Source organism: Camelus dromedarius, chromosome 3 (assembly GCF_036321535.1).
Source record: "Camelus dromedarius isolate mCamDro1 chromosome 3, mCamDro1.pat, whole genome shotgun sequence".
Lineage (NCBI taxonomy): Eukaryota > Metazoa > Chordata > Mammalia > Artiodactyla > Camelidae > Camelus > Camelus dromedarius.
The window spans coordinates 43358355-43384041 of record NC_087438.1 but is presented as its reverse complement, the minus strand read 5'-3'; the positions used below and the strand labels follow the sequence as shown (position 1 = coordinate 43384041).

Below are 25687 nucleotides of genomic sequence, written 5' to 3'. Positions count from 1 at the left end.
TCAGTCCTTTAAATATTAAACGTGGCTTCCTGTAAGATATTTTAAGGAAGTCCTATTCCCTTTCTACTTGATTTCATTTAGCCACATTTCTTTAAGATGAGAATTCCCACAGAGCATTGATGTGGAAGCCAATATTATACATGTTGAGACTTTAATGATCTCTTGAGATAATTTTAGAGAAAAAGACAAATATTGTAGAAGTATTCTTGAACCAGAGGCAAACTTGCTTATTGTCATAATTTATAAAGTGTAAAGTCAAGGATAGTGTGGAAAAATAAGGAAACTTATTAACAACTGAATAGTTTACTAAGTGCTCATTTTCTAACAAAAGCTCCAGAGGCTGCTTATCACTGGCTCTCTTTTGTGTTCCAGGCTACATGGAAGTGGTGCAGATACCAAGAGGCTCTGTTCACATTGAAGTCAGGGAAGTTGCCATGTCAAAGAACTATATTGGTAAGCAGCATATTTTGCTAGATTTTAAAAACTAATGAGGAAAGGAGCATAGTATCATGAAGGAAGACATATACTACTATGAGGTAAAACACTTTTCAGGCTAAAAAGAAGGAAGTTCTACTTGAAAGAACTAAACAAAAATATTAGTAGTTTATAGCTTACTCTTCACTGGGTTGGTTATTTGATTTTTTAAAATCAATTTTATTGATGTGTAATTTATATATAATAAAATACATCCATTATGAGTGTACAGTTCAAACTGTATTTACAGTTCTTTATCTCTATATATCCATATAAATACCACAACCAAGATGTAGAACATTTCTGTGAGTCTAAAACATACTCTAAATACCCTTTGCCATCAAATACCCTGAGCTTTAGCCTTGGAAAACATTGCTCTTTCTTCTGACATTATATTATTATTTTCTGACATTGTTATTTTACTTCTAATTATTCTGGAATTTCACATAACTGGAATCATACAGTACATACTCTTACATCTGGCTTTTTTTTTTTTTTTGGTTCAGCATAATGTTTTTGATATTCATTTATACTGTTGAGTATATCTGAAATTCATTGCTTTTGACTGCTGAATTGTATTCCATTGTGTGGATATACTGTAGTTTATCCATTCACTTATTGATAGATATTTGGATCATTTCCAGTCTTCAACTATTATGAATAAATCTTCTTTGAACGTTCATAGACAAGCTTTGTGTGGACATGTATTTTTATTTCTCCTAGATAAAAAGCCTAGGAGTGAAATCAGTGGGTCATATGATAAGTACATATTTAACTGTATAAGAAATTAATTAACTGTTTTGCAAAGTGATTTTATCATTTATATTCCCACCAGTTATGTGGGTTCAGTTACTCTACATCCTTGTCAATATTTAGTATTGTCAGTCTTCTTGATTTTACCCATATATATATTTTTTTTTATCAAGTATCTAAACAAATATTTTTGCCTTTTTATTTTTTTCTTTCTATCAAGTTTTAAGGGTTCTTTATATATTCTAGATATGTCTTTGTTCAAATATATGTTTTATGAATATTTTCTTCTAGTCTGTGATTTGTTTATTCCTGTTCTTAATGATTTCTTTTAATTTTGATGAGATCTAATTTATTAACTTTTTATGGTTTGTGTTTTCATGTCCTACCTTAGAAATTTTACCTACCCCAATGTTGCAAAGATTGTCATCAGTGTTCCTTAGAAAAATTGTGGGTTTAGCTTTTACATTTAGATATGTGACCCATTTTGAACTTTTCTGTCAGATATACATTAAAAGATGATTATTTTTAATTATTTTCATGTGGATATTCAATAACCATAGCACCGTTTGTTCAAAAGACTATTATTTCTCCCATTAAATTACCTTGACATTTTTGTTAGAGATCAATTGCACATGAACATATGGATCTATTTCTCTTCCCTCCCATTGATCCTTATGGCTATTCTTAAACCAAACCACACTGTATTATAGAGATTTCCACTAGGTCTTGAAAACAGGAAGCCTTAGGTCCTCAAATTTGTTCTTCTTTCTCAAAATTATTTTTTGCTTTTCTAGGTCCCTTACATTTCTATTTACATTTTAGAATCAACTTGTCAATTTCTACAAAAAGATTATATGGAATCTATAGATCAATTTGGGGAGAATTGACATCTTAAACATACTATCTTCTAGTATGTAAAAAGACTTACCTATAGATTTATGTAAGTCTTTACATTTGTTCACTAATGCTTATTTTTCCATGTACAGTTCTTGCACATACATATTTTTAAAAATCTATCACTAAATATCTCATTCTCTTTGATATTATTGTAAATAATATTGATATTTTAATTTCATTTTCAAATTATCAGTTGTTGTATAGCAATACAATTTATTTTTGTATTAGCCTCATGTCCTGTGACCTGGTTATGTCACTTATTAGTTCTAATACTTGTTTTGTAGATTTCTTTGGATTTTCAACATAGATTATCATGTCATACTTGAACAAAGGCAGTTTTACTTCCATCTTTCCAATATTTATGTCTTTTATTTCTTTTTCTTGTCTTAAAATAGTAGTCAGGATTTTCAGTACAATGTTGAATAGAAATGAGGAGACTGGACATCCTTTCATTGTTACCAATCTTAATGGGAAAATACTCAGTTTTTTTATCATTAAATATAATGTTAGCTAGAAGATTTGTATAGATGCCCTTTATCAGGTTCAGGAAGTTCCCTTCTTTTTCTAGTTCTGGGAGTTTTCATGAATGGGTTTTGAGGTTTATTGTGTGATCATGTGTTATTTTTCTCTTCTTTTCCCTGTTAATATAGTAAATGCATTGATTGGTTTTCAGATGTTAAATCAATCTAGCATTCTTGGGATTAAAAATCACTTTGTCATAAATGTATTATCCTTCTTATATATTGCTGCAATTGGTTTACTAATATTCTATTAAGAATATTTGCATCTATGTTCATGAGGGACATTGCTCCATAGAGTTTTCTTGTAATATCTTTGTTAGTTTTTATATCAGGATAAACCTGGCCTCATAAAATGCATTGGGAAGTATTCCTTTCTCCTCTGTTTTCTGAAAGAGTCTGGGTAAAATTGGTATTATTTCTTAATGTTTGATAGAATTCTACTGTGAAGCCATTGGTGCTGGAGTTTTCTTTATGAGAAGTTCTTAATGAAAAATTAAATTTCTGTAATAGCTATAAACTTGTAGGATTTATTGGCATAATGTGCATAATATTCCTTTACTATCCTTTTAATGTCTGTAGGCTCTGTAGTGAAGGCTCTTCTTTCATTCCTCACATTGGCTATTTGTGTCTTCTTTTTCTTGATTATTCTAGTGAGGGGTTTGTTAATTTTGTTGATCATTTCAAAGAACAAGCTTTTGGTTCAAAAGACTTTTTTCTGTAATTTTTCTGTTTTTTCATTACATTGATTTCCTCTCTTCTCTTTATTATTTCCTTTTTTGCTCTTCACTTTGTGTTATTTTTCTAGCTTCTCAAGAAAGAAACTTAGATTATTGATTTTTAAAATCATTTCTACTCTAAAATAAGCATTTTGCACCATAAATTTATCTCTCAGCACCACTTTAATTTCATCCTATGTATTTTGATGTGTTATTTTTTCATTAACACTTGAATTAAAATATTTTCTTGTTTACCATGTGGCTCATGGCTTAGAAGGTATTATTCAATTTCCAAATATTTGAGGGGTTTCCAGATGCTGTTACTGATTTTTAGTTTAATTCTTTTATGGGTAGAGAACCTTCTCTGTATGATTTTAGTTCTTTGGTTGAGGTTTGTTTTATGACTCAGAGTATTGTCTATCTTAGTGCATGTTCCATGTGCACTTGAGAAGAATGTATATTCTGATGTTATTGGGTTTAATATTCCATAAATGTCAATTAAACAGGTTGATAGCTTTATTCAAGTCTTCTATATTCTTATTTATTTTCTGCCTCCTTGCTTTAGCAAAAATTGAAAAGCCATATTCAAATCTCCAACTAGAGCTGTGGATTTGTTTATTTCTTCCATTAATTTGTAAGATTTTGCTTCATTTATTTAGAACTTTGTTGTTAGGTGTATAGACATTTAAGATTGTTAGATTTTCTTGATATATTGAGCATTTTATAATTATCAAATGTTCCTCTTTATCTCTTATAATATTGTTTGATCTGTGTCTATTCTGTCTGATACTAATCTAGCTATTCAGATAACTTTTAATTAGTCTTTGCATGGTAAATTCTTTTCCATTCATCCACTTTTCACATATAAGTGTTCCTGAACCTAAAGCATATTTATTTTAGACAACATATAGTTTGATTCTTATTTCTTATTTTGTCTAACCATCTTTGCTTTTTAAATTTCAATCTCTAGTAGCAGAGGGAGTTGACACACTTTTTCTTTAATGGGCCAGAGAGTAAATATTTTCAGCTTTACAAGACAAGATATCTCTATCTCAGCTATTCAGTTCTGTTATTATAGTGTGAAAGCAGACATACATAATACAAAAATAAAAGTTTGTAAATAACTTTATTTATAAAACAGGTAGTGGGCCATAGTTTGCCAACTCCTTGTTTGGATCATTTATATTTGATATAATTATTAAAATCGTTGGGTTTAAGTCTACCATTTTGCTATTTTTCTGTTTGTTCCATGTGTTTTGTCCTTTATCCTCCTTTTATGTCTTCTTTTAGATTTGTCAAATGTTTTATAGTATTCTATTTGATCTCTAGTAATGGCTTATTAGCTATTCTTCTTTGTTCTGTTTAATTAGTGGTTGGCTCTAGAGTTTACAAAGTGCATCTTTAATTTATCACAACACACACCTTCAAATAATATTACACCATGTTATGTATAATGTGAGACCCTTAAAACAGTTTACTTTCATTGTTTGTGCTATTTTTTAAAAATACATTTTACTTCTTAATATGTTATAAAACTCAGTACACTATTTTTTGTTTTAAAGAGTCATTTATCTTTTTAAGAAATTTAAAAATAAGAAAAATTACTTTCTATTTTCCTACATGTTTACTGTATCTGGCATATATTCTTTCTTCGTATAGATCTGAGCATCCATCTATATATATCTTCTAGTTTCTCCTCACTATATTCATTTTTCTTTAAAATCCTATTTTAACTATTTAACAGTTAAAATAGCTGCTTGAAAATTATTTTCTGCTAATTCTATAGTTTCTGTTATCTCTGAGTCTGTTTCTTTTACTTGGCTTTCTTCTTGGTTTGGACCATATTTTCCCCCTTCTTTCCATTTGTAGTGGTTTTTCATTAGATGTACATTGAGAACATTTTTTTATTGAGTGTATGGATTCTGTTTTTTTCCTTTAAAGATTGTTAAGTAACTTGTAGATGAGCTTGATCCTTTTGAGGTGTGTTTTTGAGCTTCGTTTGGGTGAATCTCAAGTGGTCTTGAGTTTAGAGTTTGCTCAGCTCTACTAAAAAGGCATGATTCTCTACTGAATGCCCTTCTGGTTGAATCTCTCCGAATTCTCACTCTCGAAATTTTTCTGCTTATGGCTCCATAGCAGTTTTTTGGCCTGGCTTCATGGAGTTGTATCCTATGCATACAGATTACTATTCAGCAACAAATTCCCTCCTGTAATTCTCTGGTTCTACAAATTCTGGCTATCTTAGCCTTCCCAATTTCTGATCTCTGTCTTCTAACTCATTGAGACCACCATGCTCTGCTTGGGTTCTTCTGGTCTACACTGACAGAAAGTGCCTCCAGGCAGAAAGCTGGAGAGATTATATGACGCACCTTGTTTCCTTTTCTGCGTGTCAACAGTCCTGCATAGTCTTATAGCCAATGTCTAAAAACTGCTGATTCATATATTTTGTGAGTTTTCTAGTTGTTTACAATTAGAGGAGAAGCTAATCCCAGTTATGTTACCATGTGAAGAAGTGGAAATTCTGTTTATTTGATTTTTGATCCCTTGAGGTTTAGATTCTAGAGACTCTTATGAAATCTGGATGAATTCTTATTCCCCTTAAAACGTCATTCCTTTTTCCTTATATGTTTTAAAATTAAGAATGCATCTTTAGATAGAATACCAAGAAGACTCCTTTATTTTTATTTAAGAAGACTCCATTATTTTTACACCATAATTTTAGACTCTTTTCTGCATCAGCAAAACAAAAATAAGGTTTCTAATGTCAGATTTTTCCCTTTGATAATTCTCTGTTCATAATGCCACATCCTCCTCCCTTATCAAATTTTTATTCAGCCCCTCTTAAATGCTTAGTGTTTTTCTAAACTATGTTATGGTACCAGCAAGGGTGAGTTAGGATTCCTTCACTGAGTAGTTAAAAAAATGGAAAGTGGGAGCTTAAATTGAAGGAGAATTCAAAGATGCTAGAGATCTTGTTTTTATTTTTGTTTTTACTATTCTGTATTATACATGCTCAAATGTCCTTATATAACCTAAGTAATTCTGATGTTTCAAATGAGACAGAGAACCACTGTAAGAGTTGAAAATAAAAATTTTGAAATACAAGACAAATTTAAGACTAAGTAATTCTTAAAATTGGTTGACGTGTTCCTATTGCAAAAAGTTAATTAAATTTATTTTTGACAATTAAATGGATTTCACAACATATCTGAAGTAAAGAAAGTGCAGGTATATTTGCCATGCAGATGGGGGTTGGGGAATGAAAATGCTCTATATTCTTAAGGACAAGTGGTAGAAGTCCGGAGAGTCAGACACTCTCTCCCGTATGACACTTTGGGACTGTTTGTTCATCTCACCTGGTGAAGTTTTTGAAGAAGCTAGCATACTAACAAAAAAATTAAACTGACATTTTTGTTACTGGCAAAGTATGGTAATCATTATCAAAATGATCACTCCTGTTTATTTATAGAAGTTTTTGTGTAGTAGTGCTAATAGCCCTTTTTCTATCACATATTTTAAAACTTTTTAATGCATTTTTCCTATAAAAGTTTTAAAATTATGCATACATATCTATTAATCTTTTTCTTTATAGTTTTTGAGGGTTTTGTCATGCTTAGAAAAGCTTTTCATACCCCAATTTTTTTTAAAGTGCTTCCACATTTTCTCCTAGCATTTTATTATTTAACTATATTTACATTTAAATATTTACTCATCTAGCATTTATTCCTTTCTCTCTTTTTTTAAAACTTTGGTTTTTTTTGAGGTGAGATTGAAATGCTTCAGTCACTTCAAACATTTTAAAGTGAACAATTAGTGGCATTTAGTACATTCCAAAATATTTTAATGACCCTAAAAGGAGCTCTGTCCATTAAGCAGATACTTTCTATTCCCCAGCCCCTGGCAACCACCAATATGCTTTTTGTCCCTATAGATTTACCTATTCTGATATTTCATATAAACAGGAACATATAGTATGTGACCTTTCCTGTCTAGCCTCTTCCACTTAGTGTAATGTTTTTAGTTTCATCCTCACTGAAGCATGTTATCAGTACTTTATTCCTTCTTATGGCTGAATAATATTCCATTGTGTTGTATGTACCACAATTTGTTTATCCTTTCATCCACTGATGGACATTTGGGTTATTTCTACCTTTGGCTTTTGGAAATAATGCTACTATGACTATGCATGTACAAATATTTGAGTACCTATTTTCATTTCTTCTGCATATATAACTAGGAGTAGAGTTGTAGTATTTATTCTTATATAAAGAATGAGACATAAATTCAGCAAAAAAATTTTTTTTTGCCAAAAAGCTAGTCTTTTGTCTTAGTTCCATTTCTTGTTATCTTTCCTTTACTAATTTAAGATGCTTTCTTTGTCGCATAACTAATTCTCAGATGTACTTGACTGTTTGGTTCCATTTTTCTATCAGTCTGTGTGCATACCACAGATTGTTCCCGCCCCATATTTATATAATTACTGTTTTAATATTTGCATAGGAAAGTCTGCTCCCTACACCCACCCCCATCCCCAGTTATTCCTTTGTCATAATTTTCCTTGCTAGTTACACATTTTTATTCTTCCAGATAGGCCTTTCATTCCCTTCTATCAATAGCATTATGAATACATAATATCTTCTTGACAGTCACATGGAAAATTACTATTTTAATTTGTATTTGAGAAAATGGTCAAGAATCCCATCTCTAAATGGAAGTGGATATTTGTTGTATACTTGAGTGCAGTTAATTAATCTGTGACATTGTGTTAAATGAAGTTTTACATTTTTAGGTAGATAGTGATTTAAAAAAATTTTATTTTTTAGCTTTAAAGTCTGAAGGGGATGATTACTATATTAATGGTGCCTGGACTATTGACTGGCCTAGGAAGTTCGATGTTGCTGGGACAGCTTTTCACTATAAGAGACCAACTGATGATCCAGAATCCTTGGAAGCTCTAGGTCCCACCTCAGAAAATCTCATCGTCATGGTAAATATGTCTTTGCCATGTCATTTGTACTTTTTAAATCTGCCCTGTGAAGTAGGGAGGGGCAGGTTTTATTATCTCTGTTTGACAGGTGGTGAAATTAAGATAAATAAGGTAAAATATTATGCCCAAGGATATAAAATCTAGGTAGTGTTAAGGCCTTAGGGCTCTTTCCATAAGACTGTTTGGTCTTTTCAGTGCCTGCTTGAATAATAGTTTTGGAACCAAACAACACATGTGAGAGAAATGGCTCCAAAGTACCCATGAAAATGGAAAGAGAAAGTTCAATATAAGTGCATGTGTTCTAAAAGTTGTAAATTTCTTATAAAACTTACAATTTCTTCTTCAAAAAAGCCCCTAATATCTGAATAAAGGCTCATTGTATTTTAATTATCTTCACCAGTTGTTTTCAATGGCAGGTTCTGCTCCAGGAACAGAATTTGGGAATTAGGTATAAATTCAATGTTCCCATCACTCGGACGGGCAGCGGAGACAATGAAGTTGGCTTTACATGGAATCATCAGCCTTGGTCAGAATGCTCAGCTACCTGTGCTGGAGGTAAGACACCCACTAGGCAGCCCACCCAGAGGGCAGGATGGAAAGCAAAACATTCTGAGCTATGCTTTGTGTTTGCTAAAGAAGCTAATTGGAAACATTTCTTGCAGGTTTGCTTCAAGCTGTAATTTAGCAAAAGAAACTTTGCTTTAATTATATTATATTCCGTTTGTTTTTAATCTCATGTAATTTGTACAGATTTGTTGGTAAAATACATCTTGGCACAATGAGTGTCTCTGCTGGTGCTTCTCCCAAGACTATCTTGAAGGTGGGCTGTTTGCTTTTCGTGAACACATTCTTGGTAAAGAACATCAAGAGTTTTAAATAAGAAAATGAGCAAGAATCAGGCGGCACAGATGCAACGTCTTGTAATGGGGGATGAGAATGTATGTCTGTGTGCTTGTGTGTTTGTGTTTGTGTGCTTGTGTGTTTCCCGCAATCCTATTCAAACTCCCTTCTCCAGCCATCAAAGTTAAGGGGCTATATACTGGGATACTACAATAATTACTGGTGTCTGGGTCTCTGAGTTAATGGTGTATGCAGACCCCATGATAGTCCCTCAGAGAGGTAGCTGTAGGCGGTGGTTGGTGATGTGTTGGTTGTCCCATGTGCGTTTTTCATGGGTGCCTTTTCCCCACAATTTACTCTATTCCTAATCCTCCTCCCTCTAGTGGCCACCAATGCAATTCTTTACCTCTGGCTGGGAGAGCAGGACAGTTGGCTTCCTTCAAAGCCAACACCCTTGCTGCTGCATGGACTGGTGAGTAGAAGTGCTGTGCAAGCAGCATCTTCCTTCTCTCTGGAGACTAAATGCATCGCCTCCACCGTACACCTTGATCCCAATAGGCAAGGAAACAACTCTGTCCCTCAGGCCTAGGCTGGACTAGAGCACCTCACCATTCCAAAAGCAAAGATTAAATTTTGAGTAGTGATATTTAGAATGGAAGAAATGGAACTAAAGTGAATCATCCCATTTTACTTCATATTGCCACGCTTTGCCTACTTTTCTTTTCTAAACTACTCAGAGACGTGATTTAACATGGACTTTATCCTATCTTGTCCTGTACTCACTAAGTCTCTAAACATTTCTGATTCTCAAGGCTTGAATCAGAGAAATTATTTTCATGGAAATGATTATCAGATAATAGATTCAGTTACTTTAGACTCATATAGAATTAAATCATGAATAAACTGCAACTCCAACTTCAGTAGTGAACATTGTACAAAAGCAAAAACAAAAAAAGCAAATGAATAATAATAGTAATGTTTCCTCTTGGTGAAATGTCATGAAACATGTTTATGCGTAATTTGTGGCATATTTAAAAAGATCTCGAATTCCCATCCGTTTTTTGTGTGAAATGGCTGGTGATTTATAATGTAAAGTTTTTAAAACTATAGGGAATTAGTATTTCTTTTAATTAAATAGAGGATATTTGAAATTAATTGTTCAAGTGAATGCCATTATATTTTAGTGGCATTTATACATATATATATTTCTTTGTTCCAATTAAATTCCTTTTTATTTAATCTATAAATTAACTTTCCCCTTTTCACATACCAAAAAGAAGTTTTTATGATAATAGTAAATACATAATTTGGGCCCTGAGGTAAGGTGGGATAAACTTATTAAAGAAGAGTCAAAATAATTTAAAATTAATTTAAAATTTATCTTAGAAAATCTAATGAGGAAAGTCTAAATGTTGAGGTTGATTAGCTTGGAGAAGAGAAGGTTAAGGAATAGGAAACTGAATAGGAAATTCTTAGTGCCTGTTCATCTTTGTACTGAAATGTTTTATATTTGGGGGTGGTTTAGATACAGTCTTATCTGAAGCCAAGGAAGGATTAAGTGAATTCTCTATATTCCTTCTAACTCTATGGTTCTTTTGTTCAGAAAGGAGATAGTTCAAAAAAGAGCTTGGGAGGGAAAGGCCGTGAGAGCTGAATTTAGAAGAAAAACTCTGATTTTATTAAAGTAAAGAAATATGAAAAAAAATCTGAATGTGTGTTATTCTTTTCCATAACACTTGTACTGAGAAATCATAATAGAAAAGTGATTTCTTGTGATGGGGGTAAAACGCAAGAAAAACAAGGAGGTAGCAAAGCCCCTGGAAGGAAATTTTTCTCTTCTTTGTTATTTGTACTTCTTTCTTCTCTACTGGAGCTACTGATCCTAGATATTTGAAGTGGTTCTAGGAACCAGAATTCTGCTCAATTGTGAGTGATTATGACAAGCCTTTGTAAGGCTATTGCCTCTTTTGGAAGAGAGATGTACAGTGTTTGAAAGGCGGTAGGTACAGGTGATGAGCTACCATTTCTCGGTGAGTGGGTCTCCAAGTGTGGTCCCCGGATCAGCAGCATCAGTGTCACCTGAGTATTTATTAGAAATGCTAATTTTGGGGCCCTATCTCAGACGTACTGAATGGATACTCTCTAGGTGGGGCCCAGCAACCTATGTTTTAACGAGCTCTCCAAGTGCTTCTGAAGCTCACTCAAATTGATGTAGCACTGGCCTTGGTTAACAGAGAAATTGAAACCTAGCACCCTAGACACATAGAGTTCATATCGTCATCACTGAAGTCTGTGCATCTCTCTAGACCCATTTTGCACCTAGAGCAATGTCTGGAACATACCAGGCACTCAGTAAATGTTTATAGATAAGTGAATGAGCAAAAGGAACTAATTATTTTGGCAATTATATAATCTGTGTTATTCTTTCCAGTGTGGAAAATTAGAGTTTAGAATTGCTATTTTTCTTATGAGGTGAGGCAAAGTGATTGCCGGGGAAAGACAGTATAATTCTGATTAGCATGCATAAGTAAAACCAAGTTCCTCTCTTTTGTTCTCTTTACCTTGAATAGGTTGAAAGTATTTCCTAGGGTATAGTGATTAGATATCAGTTATTAGAGTTATTCTTCCTATATGTACCCCCACTTTTTAATCCCAAGTTCTTTAAATATAGAAAGCTTATGATTGAGGGAAGTGAAATCCCTTAGGACTCAGGAATCTTGATCAAAGAGAGAACCAGGGTCATCTGCAGGTAATGGTAATGAAATTTCATCTATAGTTAAGGAATCTTTTAGGAAAAAGTCACTTCTTAGTTTTCACTCAGGAACTAAGGATGAATACTAACATGAGTTCTATACTCTCTTCTTTGTAGGGTAGTGCTAGGTATCTCGAGGCTGCCAAAACTTTTAAAATGAAAAAAGAGAAAACAAGAAATCTCAAAGAACTTTCTATTGTAGTCTCAAGACTCCTCAGTGTTCTCGCCTGTACTATCCTGCGTGTGTCTTATTAATGGCAAGACCTTTGGACTTGGAGTTTGGGAGCAATGTTGATAGTTTTCTCTTATGAGATCTTTTAACATAAGAAGTTTTGAGACTGTTTTTCTGTTGCTTAGCAGACCCAATGACAACTGCAAGGCTGTAGGAAACATTGCTGGTGATTCAGTCCAAGTAACGGTCTTTTCTCTGAGTCAGTGATGAAACACTTCCTTAGCCTGAATAAGAACATTGAGATGCTGTGGGGTGTTGTCTTCAGGATAAATGCGATTTTTAAGATACGGTTGTGACTTTTCCTCTGAAAGAAACCCAAGCCCAGTGAATTAAAACTTGACCATTTTCTGAACTACTGTTTCTTTATTGCTTATTCAGAGTGCTGTAGTCTCTATAATTTATCTGACTCCCAAATTTATATACTACCATTGTATTCATGATTAATGTGTCAACTGATAAATCTTGGTTGGGTAGTGGGAATTGTATTATTTTAAAATACAAAGCTTTAGAAGCTTTCTTTTTAAGTGGTAATTTATGCTGGTGTGCCTTTGCACTATGACTTTTAAAGATTTAAATAGTAAGTAATGTATATTCATCCTTTGATTTTAGTCATACATCTCTTTTTGCTGATGTTTGGCTAGATGTGTGGTTTTCAAGTTTTAGCATGCATAGGAATCACCTGGAGGGTTTGTTCAAGCAAGATTGATAGGTTCTGCTGCTAGTTTCTGATTTGGTAGATCTGAGGTAGATTCCAAGAATTTGCATTTCTAACAAGTTTCTAAGTGGTGCTGGTGATACTGGTTCAGAAACCATACTTCTAGAAACATTGGGCTGGACACTTGGATTTTATAAAGCAAATGTCTTTTAAAACAAAGTGGCAAATCTTTTAGGTGATAATCCATATTACAGGTGTAATCCACATTACAGCTAGTCTTTTTAATGATAAATGGTTCTATTGCTCAGCTATGTTATAACAAATAAAATTTTACAGCTTATGAAACATTTTTTGGTACCCTATTTCATTTGCTCATTCTCAGAAGCACTATGAGATAGGCATTGCTATTGTTATTCCTATTTTACAGGTAAAACTCAAATGAAGTTAACTTGCTGAAATCAAGACTTAAAAATCTAGTGATTTTTCTAATGTAGCATTTTCTCTTATATTAAAAGTTGTCCTTTACCTTGGACAGAGCTTTTTCATCAGTTGTTATCCTCAACAGAGCAACATGATATATCCACACTCAAGAATTTCTTCTTTACTACCTTGAAATTTCACTTTTTCAAATGCTTTCCCTAAAGCAGTGGTTCTCAGCTTTGGCTGCATATTGGAATCACCTGGGAAATTTTAAGCAGTTTTGATGCTTGGGCCCGCCCCCCCAAGAGATTCTGATTTAATTGCTTAATAGTATGGCCTGAGCATCAGATTTTTAAAAGCTCCCTAGGTAATTCTAATGTACAGGCAAGGTTGAGAAGTATTGTCTTTGAGGCTGATTGAAAAGTTTATTTAGTCTTCAAGTAAATTTACATTCAGATGCAAATATCTCTGAGAACTCACATCTCTGTTATTAACCGGCTACTAGTTGAATGCAAAGGTCACTGAGATTTAGGTATATGTATCTGGCGTGGGGAAGTAGCTAGGGACATCAGAGAAGGGAATGAAAAACATGGTAGAATACCAATTAATTTCATAATTTTGTTTAGTGTGGCCATTGACCTTGGACATGCCTTTAGAAAACTTTTATTGTAGTTTAGTTTATTTACATGTTTTTTTCTTTACCGAATGGATCATTTATAAGCATCTAATTAATACTTTTAAAACTGGCTGAAATTGTGCTAAGTAACAGTTCTTGGCCTTTTGGCTAAGATCAAGTGAAATTGTATTAACAGATTTTCCAAACTTTCTTCTAACTTCAAGTTTCTGTGGTAATTACGAAGCTAAAATGAATAAGTGGTTATATACTCAACCAACTTTAATTTAGACCCACAAGTCAGAATGTAAGAGGCATATGGCCCCTGTTTTTAACTCAACATTTATAAAAAACTGATAACAAACTTTTTTTGTCTTTGTGGCATATAGTTCTAATCAGAGAAGGCCTTTTATTGTTTTAGGAAATGGTTGTTTTTGTTAGAGAATGAATCTTTGCAAAGTGCACATTCATGATAATTTCCTACCCTATCTTTCTGGATGTGCTCTCATTTCCCACTATTCAAACCATTCCCTTTCCACCTTCACCATCCCCCTAACTCCTCCTCTTATTTAATACAACCCTTAGACCTAAAGCAAAAGCTTCTGAAGTCAATTAACTGGGAGTTGACACTGTACTGTTACATCTGTTCTGTTAACAAAAGAAACTTTAAGGATGCTTTAGTTGTGCAAAGGAAGGTCAGAAATACATATGGATGTTGCATATATTCATTCTCTAAACATACAGTCTTTGTCCTGCAGTCGAGTCTATTGACACTTCTGATTACTTTCTTCACATTGTTCTTTCTAGGTTTTTCTTTCTTCCTCTTTGTGTAGAAGTACACAAATTGCATACCAATTTGGTCAGGTTTCTACTGACTGAGGCATCTTTTTGCTAAACATTCATTGCTTGGCAACTCAGAAAAAGAAAGATAAGCTAAAGCTATGATAAGATGGAGGACTAGAAAGGGGAGACATGTTTATTTTTAGAGGCAATTTTTATTTTGTTTGAAGATCAGAAAGGATAGATTTTTCATACATATACTATGGAGTGTTTCAGGAATGTTTCTGATCAATTGTCTGACAATTTAAAATGTTATCATTACCTTTTCTCTTACGTTTACATATCTTAATTAATTTTTGTTGTATGTTTGATGCTTAAACATTTATATGGATGCTTATTTTATTTGTTTTTCATTTTCTTCCCTGGATGTCACCTTAAGCCTAATGTATGTGTGAATATGTGTGTGTGTGTGAATAGTATATAAACTTGAAAGATATTCTATGCTTTTTTTCTAACTAGGACATATTCTTTTTATTTTACTTTTTGTGATTTCACTTAGTTCACCTGGATTCTTATACAAATTGGAACTGATTTCTACTCTTGAAGATTTTTAAGATACTTTGTATAGTTTCCAACTAGTATTTTGTATTTTCCTGATTTACGGCCATATATTTCACACTGCACCGCGGTGCCCCAGGACACTGCAGCAGATGCACAGAGGTGCTCCAGACTACTGTGTGTTTCCAGTGGAAACACAGTGACACAGGTCATGCACCACACATAATATTGCTATTGATTTGTTTGAACCTAACTACTTAATAAATGAAACTCTTAGATTTTTTTTTTCTGCCTGGGAGGGCTCTGAAAAAATTACTGAGATACTAAGGGTGCTATGAAGCCAGAAAGCTTGAGAACTCTTGATTTAGGGTAAAATAAGTATCAATAAAGTTGGATAAAAACTAGTAACCTCACTTTCTTACAGTAGATGGTGAATTCTATTTCATAAGAGGGGAAAAATGCATGTAAATTTCTTACTCAGAGTCCTGGTGTTGTTCAGAGTTTAAAAATGGAGACTCTTCTGCACTTCTATTAAGAAGCTAGAGATTTTGAGGAATATGTACATTTCTCATTCATATCTGTATTAAGCATTTCTTCTAGACATGCTCTCGTGAGTTCCTGTCTCAGTTCAGTTTCAGGTTAGTGGGTGATTAAAGCAAAAAAAGAAAAAAGAAAGAAAAAGAAGAAGAAAGGAAAAAGAAAAAGAAGCTATATATTTAAAAGAGCCCCTGATAGCAAATAGTTCCTTAAAGTTTACCGCCTAGCAAGTTTATGTAATAACCCATACTATTCCATTTACTAATAATAGAGTTTAAAATCATTTTAATGAATCTATCATGTAAATTACCTAGTCCCTTTAAAAAGTAGGATATTTTTACATGATTTCTATGGAAATATTATATGATAATGTCATATATTTCATAGTTTTCAGGAATGATACAACACAGCATAATGTGTACTTAAATGTACAGTAAGTGCATTCTAAAATAACAATTAAAAAATAATTATTAGAAAAATATAATGGGATCTTTAGGCCAGTACTAAAATCTGGCTGAAAGAGAACAGTTCTCAAGGTACTAGATAAAACAGAGGCAAATGCTTTACACTTTTCCCAGGTCTCTCTTTAATTTCTATGCTAATTCTAACATGTTTAACATATTAAACATTACTAATAATGGTCATTTCACATTATTAGTGGCCTAACAGAATGTTAAATAAGGATTTTGAGACTTGACTGTTATAGGTATAATAACAATAGTAATGACTCGCACTTGTATTGTAGCTTATAAAGGACATATACACTGTAACTTGGACCGAAACTCGAAGTGAAGGAGTCTCAAAATTGAGCCGAGGAAAACAAAATCTGGTTGTTTTTTGAGATTAAAAATAGACTTGATTAAAATTAAGTGTGAAAGATGTTAATAAATCAAATTTTATAACTCTTTGCTTTTCTTTGATTTAGGAATTACCATCCAAATGTTACTCTCAGAGTTAAGTAAGTGCCAGTTGATAACAACTGGAAATTTTAGTTTGAATAATTAAAAGCCCTTTAGCCATTGCCAATTCTTTCCCTTTGAAGAAATACAGTTTTTAAGAAAAATTCCCTATAACAGATATTTTCTGTCTGAGGTTGCACGATGTACTATTGTTTAAAGCTGTAGGCATCCTTTTACTTTGATTCCTGTTATATACCAAACTTATCACTGTGATATCACTGATCACTGTGATATTACTGATCACTGTGATATTTTTACTGATACAAGTCCTTTGTAAAAAGTGACTTGAGTTTGCAAGGAATAAAGATTCATATTCAGCTTTGTTTGTTATTCCCTAATTTTTCTTTGGCCTTTGAAAAATAAAATATCTGTAAGACTAGCAATAGTCTGTCATTGCATTGACCATGGCATTCCCTTATTCACTCTCTCCCACTGTCCCCTTCTTCAGCTCATTTTCAGTGCTAAGAAAGAAGAGCACCTTTAATATAAGGGATTAGTTGTACCAGGCGTCACAGCAGGGCACCTGTGAACATCACAGCTCCCAAAAGCATGCACTGTGTACCCATCAGTTGCACCTGACTCAGTTCTCAGATAATATGCCCTTGAGAGGAATAACTCCTCTAGGTAAACTCATGCTCTTGGCTGGTTCACACTTCTGGAAGTTATTCTTTTATTTGTCTCTAATAATTATTTTTGTTTATTTTTTCCTTAAGTATATGGCTTCCTGTATAGAATATACTTTAAAAAAATTCTTTGAATTGTCCTGTATATTTTCAATATACTTTAAGCTTTCTAACTTCTTGTAAAAAAATCTAACGTATAAAAGTTTAGTTTGATATCCTGACATTTTTTATGGTTACCCCCTGCATATTGTGGTTTAAGTTTTCTCTAATGTTAAGGTATGTAACTGAAGGCAAAAAATCTCTGCTAACCCAAAACATTCCTCCTAATGCTATTCTCCTTTCTCTCTCATTTTATTTCTATTGCTTTAGAGATTATATTCTTCCCTAACATAAATAGGGCCTAGGTTCATTTTCACTCACTGAAAAGCCTGGGTAGAATTTTGATGCATTCCAATTGTAGTAATGATCTGTGTGTCACAGGTCATGTTCCACTTCCTGAAACTTTTGTCCTAAATCTCGTTTTTGGCAGTCATAGCATTATGCACCTTTACAAGATATTATGCATAACATACTTTTGGAAAAAATAAAATCTTATAATGATAAGCAATATCATCCCAATTTTATAGGACCTTTTGATATTACTATTCCCTGTTTTTACCTAAACAAAATGAATGTTTTAGCTTAAAAACTATAGACCTTGTTTATGATTGTGTCCTTGTTATAACTTAAATCTGAAATATTTACTCTTTGGTTCCAAGAAAAAGGATTTTATATATAATTAAAGAAAAGCTTCTTTATTAGTAATAAGTCCATCGTGATATGTGGAAGAAGATCAAGAACTCCTTGTACGCCAACATCATTCCTCTAAAATTTTTAATGAAATAATCCAAAACAAGTAAGCTCCTACTTCCTAAGTTCATGGAAATTCTTTTTTAGTATAATATGAGTTAATTCTTTGTATTAGGAAACTTGCCTCTCACAAATTCCTATTTCCACTTAGTGTTTTGCCTTTTGACATGTCTGACTCTTTTGATAAGTGCCTCACACTGGTAAGAACCGAGGCACTGAAATAAGACTACAAAACCAAATGAAATCTAACAAATGCCTGTTTTCCAGACTTACTATTTTGTAGAGTACAAAGGCAAAGCCGACAGAGGAGGGAAAAAATGAACACTTGAATTGTGAAGGAAGAAAAGAAAAGACAGCTTTCACAGAATTTTGAATCTGGAAGAAACAATTAGAAATCATCTAATTTGATTGTCTCATTTTACAAAAGGGAATGAAAGCTTGCCTTTACCTAACTGCCTAGAATTCAAAAAGAGGTAACGAAACATGGCAGAAGTTGGAGTGAGAAAAGAACATAGTAACAAGATAAAGTGAAAGGGAATGACATCATAGACTTTTGGCTATGAAAAGAGTTCTTAAGATCCATGAAGATCAAGGAAAGAGAAATCAGATAGAAACATAACAAAATGGAGGAACTATAAAATTAAAAATATTAGATCTGAAAATGCATTATTTTATTAGGTAAGGTAGCTTCTATAATATAACTATAATGGTAATTGCCTTATCCCTTCCCCCCCATTTTAATGTAATCTCATTGAGGTCAAGTCTGTCTCACTTATTTTCACCCTTATGATAACAAAAACCCATGGCTTAGACATAGTAGGAATTCAATGAGTCAAATTAAGTTAGACACTTTCCATGGAAGAGATTACTGTTAATATATAATGAGTAGTACGAATTCCCTCCAGGAATAGTGTGATTTCGAATAAACGCAGTATATGTATGCTCCACCCTACTTTACCATCACTAAACACAGTTGCTCTAGAAAAATAAATATTTTTAAAGCTTCTTTCCTTTTCTTAATCCTGCTTCCTTGGGACACTTAATTTTACTTCAGACAGAAGGGAAGACACTGGAAAGACAGAGAAAGAAAGCCATTAGAAGATAAAAAACTAGCAGGAGTCTCTTCAGAAAAAGGAAGCATATGGGTGGAGCTGACTGGTACCCTGATGCCAGCTGTTAGATCCAAGGCAGATGGGCTTTGCTCTGCCCTACAAGTGCTTATGTCTGGCCAATAATCACACAGCACAGCAGCCAGATTCCAGCCATGAAAGGCAGAGCAGAGAGACATTTTTTTTCCTGGCATTTGTTGTTCTCTGGATGCTATCTGTACTGAAGATTTAGATTAAATTAATATTGTTGGCCATATGCTCTGTATACTGTGGTTATAGAACGTTGTCTTGGTTGCTAACTACTTTGGATGCTGTGGTTAAGCAAATTGTTGCCCTAGCCACCAACCATATTTTTACTATCAGCTCTGACTTACTAACTTTTTCTCCCCTCTTCTTCAGAAGACTATTTCTTGAGTAGATATGATGTGCTTTGCTCCTAGGTTAAATTATCTAGATGTTAATAGCCCACCAATCCCAAAGTTACATTTTCCTCTCTTTCTTTCCCTTACTGACTCACTCATATGTGGTTATAACTGCTCACTTACCAACTGAATGGTCTAGGGCTGAAATGCTGGATCTTATGAGTAGATTTGGAAAGACTTAGATGGACTTCCTCATGCACCTAACCTCTCCCACATCCCTCTTGGTTTATACATATTACTCTTTCAAGTGAAATTCAGGTGGTAATTTCTGTGCATCTGGTGCCCTTTCTCTACTTTTAAAATGGTGAACTTCCCTAAGAAAAGTGATAAATTACTAAATATTATGACACATGGATTTATAAAATGATGCTGTTATATGAAAGAAAAGAAATGAGACATAGAGGAGGAACTGAAAAGGAGGCAAGAAATGAAGAGGAGTTATGATCTCTGAAGTCTTCACTCATGACTGAACCTAGGACTGCAGCTAACACACACCAAAGACGCTCTATTCTTGAACCATCATCACCCTTTCCTAGAGTAAGCACAGCATATGAGGGATTCCACACAGGGCTCACTTGCAGCTTGGTGGACTTCTTGCTCATTTTCTTATGGAATATGCTATTTCAAAATACTAAAAGCCATTGCTTCAGATGTGGCTAGAGCAAGTGTTTCAAGTTTGATATTCTTCCCAGTGGACAGCAGAACCTTTGGTGGGCAAATTGATCATCTGTAACTTTTAACTATTGGCAAAAATTAAACATAAGACCTCACAAATTTAAACTTCCAGGCTAAAAATAAGGGTTATGTTTCCATGTTAAGAATCATCAGATTTGATGAATAAGCAATAAAAGCTTCTAAACAGGGTATACCCATTTTAGAGAGTTTAAAGTAAAAATATATTGGTGATAGCATTTTTTTCTTTAGTTTTATAATATAAAACCATTCATTTTTTTAAACATGGAAGTGAGTTTGTATTTAAAAACAGAATACGTATAGAATTTACATTCCAGTAACTTCAGGTGTTTAAGAATAAAATATAATTTTAAATTTGACCAGTTAAATTCTCCTGAACATTTCTATATCTCCACGGGATATGGACACTGAACCACCAGAATTTTGTTTTTGATTAGCTGTGTACTGAAAGGTCATGTGGACGTTTTATATTTTGGGTTATAAGCTATAAGTCTTCAGATTTGAAAGCATAGTGGCTTTGTGTAACTGGATGTAATTATTCCCAACGGGGTTTAAATCAACTTCTTAGCAGTGTTTTACAGATTACTTTAAAAGAAGCTATGTACAAGAGGCTTGGTCATATAAGAAGATTCTAAACTAAATCATTTCTCTTGTTGATTTAGTTTAGATTATTTCCAGTTGACCTGTATTTTCTAATTTCTAAAGCTAAAAGCTGTATTTTCCTTAATCCAAAAGTATGTGTTGAAAAATCCATCCAATTAGGTGCACTGGTTTAGACAGTTATTCTCTTGCTACTGACTTTTAAAGAAAAAAAAAAAATCTGTAAACCTGCCAAGAGTGGGAGTAAAAGTTGGAAGGAGATTTTTATGCTGTTGAAGGAAGATAATTCAGCGTTTAGGAAGATTTGGAATAGATTACCAGCATGGTCAGTTCTTGACTGTGAAATACCACACTGTATAATGTAACATTTTAGAGGAAAATTAATAAAAGATTAATGCAAGCAAAATGCATCTCCATAAAATTATTTCAGCTGTTTATTCAAGGACTTGATTTCTTCTTCATTAAAAAATTGCATTCTAGGGGAGGGTGTAGCTCGAGTGGTAGAGCGCATGCTTAGCATGCGTGAGGTCCCAGGTTCAATCCCCAGTACCTCCTCTAAAAATAAAAAAACCTAATTACCTCCCCCACAAAAAAATTTTTTTAAAGCATTCTGAAATTATAACACTGAAATACATCCCCAAATACCGTAATTCCTAGTTTTTAAGGAGAATGACCAAATTAAATCAACTTATAATTCTTAGCAGTTAGCTTTGTATCTCTTGAGAACTATAGTGCCTTGTATTTTGTAATTATTCTCTGTTGAATGAATGAATTGATGAGTGAATGAATGAATGACCTGCTAACCACATTTAGATGGCATTTTAAGTTGGTGTATTATGTAATTGTAAATTAATTACTGGATCCCACCGAAACAAAATAGCCTTAAAATGAAGGTCCAGAGCAAAGATAAGAGATTGTGGATAATTTTTATTTTGTTCTTTCTGGTTTTGTGTATCTTCCAAATTTTTAACAATAAATGTTATGTAGCTAAGTTTTTTCAGGATCATACATGGCTTGCATTTGTCTTCAAATCAAATATCAGTCTTACCTTTAATAACTGATATCTCATCTGTGATTCAAATTTCAGAGCCTTTGCTTTTACATTAAAGGCTGTTTTTTAAAACTAATGTCATTATGACCAAACAACATTTCTAAGATTAATTTAAAGGAAGTACAATGTTATGTTAACCTGTAGAAATTGAATTAATGTTTCTGCCACTGATATAAAGCAGCATCAATTCCATTTTGTAATGTTTATCCTCCTTCAATAAAAACAAAATAAAAGAAAAAGAAAAGGTTTATCTTTTTCTGAAAAACAATCAAGATACTAGACTGAATGCCAACTTTACCCTTGCAAGTGTAATCATATTTTTTTAAATATTAAAACATATTTATAAAAGTTGGCTGAAGTTGTAAGTTCTTTGTATATGTGGATGGTCTGAGTCTCCCTGCCAAGTATTATTCTATTTGAGAGACTTAGAAAAAATAACCATGCTAACCTGTATAAACAATCCCCAGCTCTTCCTGATAGGAACAAAACATTGAACCTTGGGTGGATGGATATTTTGAGCCACTGTGGCAGTTGGTAGTTGAATCCTGTGACTAATGGTAGAGATGTTTGTCTAGGTGAATCACATGGGCTTAGTTATCTGCTCACTGGAATGACACAATGGGGTGATATCTGGTGAATATTATGGAACATCTGTGAATGGCTCACAGCTATGCCTGCTATGAATCATTCTTCCTCAAAAATCTTAAGTTTAGTAGTTAAAAAATTCCAAACTGTTGTCACATAAACTGAAATGTTTGGCCTATTCAGAGGGTTGAGAAGGAATGAATACAATGCATACTCTGAGACATTTTGCCAGTAAGTTGTTTGGCTGTGTTTTAAACCCCTAAATTTAGGAAAACCTAAAAATTGTTGAAGATGGGCAGTAAGAGCCTTGGGTCACTGCAATGAATAAAATATACCTTCTTCAACTGTTTGCCACCATCATGGAGGTTATGGGACTTAATGGTTTTCCCCATCAGGGAAGTAGATTTCTCTGTCTTTTAAATTCAGAGCACTTAGTTTAAAATGCATGTAACGTGATGACTGAGGCCCTCCCACCTGCAGAATTCCCATGATTCTTAAGGGACCTTGGGATGAAGGGATGAAGCATTTGGTGCTTCTTCAGGTGATAGTTTCCTTCACCGAATGATCCTGTTTCACATTAATTTCCCTAATTTGGGATCAAACTCTTTTCTTTAGGATACTATTAAAACTGATTAAAAAAAAAAAAAAAAGGAAAGCTGAAGGTTTCTGTGGGGCTTAGCTGAGTGTGAAGTTGGACTTTCCTGAATACTGCTAATGCTGGGTTTACAACTGGTTCTGGGTAATTTAGCCATCCTGGTTGCAGAGATGGGGTGGGTGAGTAGGGGGATAGCTTAGTTTGTGCTTTTATTTTCAATTCCAGGAGAAAGCTTCTACTTCTGCCGGATCTGAAACTTTTAGCATTGTCTTGTAGTTTGACTTTTTCTCTGAGACCTTGATATACCTATCTTTGCTTGTTTTGATTCCTTGACACTGAAGAGAAAATGTATAAAGTCTAATCACTGGGCATGTTTACAAATAAGAGTGTGTTTGTGTGTGTCTTTGTATTTTGTGAAATGTGAGCAAGTTGTGGTGGATATATTTGCCAATAAATAATAAACAAACATTTAGAATTTTACAAATTTTACAAGAATATGTTTAGCTATGGCAAACAGTTCACACAGACTAATTTTTAAGAATGAGATAAGTATTTTGTGAGTCAATATTTGATGGAATCTGTGTATATCTGACAATGGTGTCATCAACAGAGGCCGACTCTGTTAAAGCAAACAGACTACTAATGGGTTGCAGTCCAAAGAGACTCACTGCAATCTTTAAATTCTAGACTTTGTGTGGGCATTCAGAAAAATAAATCTCTAAATGGAGGGAAAAAAATGTCATGTGTGAATGTTATGTGTTCCTAACAAAAACTAAATTGATGGGATTTGTTCTACAAAATATTAAAAAGTAAATTTGTCCCTAATGTTTTGTTTCATACATTTTATCTGATTATATTTTGGGAAAATAAAGTTTTTGTTTTTGTTTTTTTTAAGGAAAGCACGAAGAAGAATATACAAATGGGAATGCTAATTATTTAAAATGACCAATAGTTTCTTTTCTGAACTTGAAAACAGTTATGTTTCTAAATATGAGAACAATAATTTTGCCTAAATTTGCAGTATAATGACCAGGACTTCTCTCCTTTTTAGAGAAGCAGTCAAGTGTTTCTGGAACAGATAAGACAGCAGCGATCCAGTGAGGTTGATGCCCCACAGAGGAAAGCTATGCATACCTAACGTACTGGAAGGTAAACTACTCTTCAATTAATGATGTCCTCCTTTTCTCAAGGTGTCCAAAGACAGGAGGTGGTCTGTAAAAGGTTGGATGACAACTCCATTGTCCAGAACAATTACTGTGACCCTGATAGTAAGCCACCTGAAAATCAAAGAACCTGCAACACTGAGCCCTGCCCACCTGAGTAAGTAAGAGAAAGAAGTGAGAATTACTTTCTTCAAGTACAAAGAGAAAAAACATTAGATATTCATATTTACAAACATACATTCATACAATATGAATACATTTAGGCTGAGAAAAGGGGATGAAAACATCACAGAGGGTGAAGTTTTGATTCCTGTTTATCCATGAGTTTTAGTAATTAATTCCTTTAAAGCGGGAACTTCAGTAGATTGATCCTGGCACAGTGCTGGAAATGATCATATTTCATCAATTCCAAGGCATACTTCTTTTCACATTTTAACATCTATGAAATTGGATTCATTTTGTAATTGATGATGTCTTATAATAATAATTGGCATTATTTTTTCTATCTTCATGGTACCTAAGATAATGGTATCTTAGATTCAATAAAATACAGTCAATTGGCGTGTAATCATGTCTTTTCCAGATATTTATCCTAAAGGCCTAAAGACTTTTTAAATAGTTTAGAAATGTTTTGTAATGGAATATCTTTGCTTTAATTTGCTGACCCAGTTTCGAGTTCTGTCACCCTAAGGCATCCTATCTTCTGAGTGTTGAGCACAGGCGTAGAGGTACACTTCAGTCCCTTTCTGTTGATTAATGTAGCAATTACAATCCACTGTAAAGGGAAGCACAAGAAGAGAGCCCATCCATCTTAATGGTGACTTTTGAAAAAGTAAAATTTAAAAATATGAGACCTGCTGTCAGTGGGCCACATTTTATAATCTGTAAGAACAGAGAGTTTTCTTGATTGAGCAAAAGGCAATGATTATGTGAAAAAAGACAAAGATGTTGAGTTGATCATGAACATACTGATCTTTGTAGGGATTTTGCCTGATTGTGAATGGCATTTCATTCTTGGTTGAGAAGTCAGGGTAACCATTATCCCCCATGTTAGCTAATTATCCCAAAAAGAAATTAATATAGACAAAGAGAGTAAGCCAATGTATGTATATATCCCAAGCTTTCTAGAGCTGGCAGGGAATGCTCTATAATAAAAGTGATCCCTGTTTCCAAAAGTGGAGTCACAAAAACTTGAGACTTATAGTGGATAAAGAATTTAGATTCCTAATATGGCTGAAGCAAAATGCATTTCCTGATATTTGTTCCAAAAAAGTAATAATGCCTTATGAACTTTTATTATTCA

At 33.5% G+C, this 25687-nt stretch overlaps 1 protein-coding gene across 1 annotated transcript in view; it reads left to right on the top strand.

Annotated features, from left to right (window-relative positions):
- Positions 1-25687, top strand: part of ADAMTS6 (ADAM metallopeptidase with thrombospondin type 1 motif 6) — a 261676-nt gene that overhangs the window by 203424 nt on the left and 32565 nt on the right. The window contains exons 18-21 of the mRNA XM_010974920.3: positions 373-453; positions 8185-8348; positions 8765-8903; positions 24412-24541. Coding sequence (XP_010973222.1) covers positions 373-453; positions 8185-8348; positions 8765-8903; positions 24412-24541 — 514 coding nt within the window. The remainder of the gene's footprint in view (positions 1-372; positions 454-8184; positions 8349-8764; positions 8904-24411; positions 24542-25687) is intronic.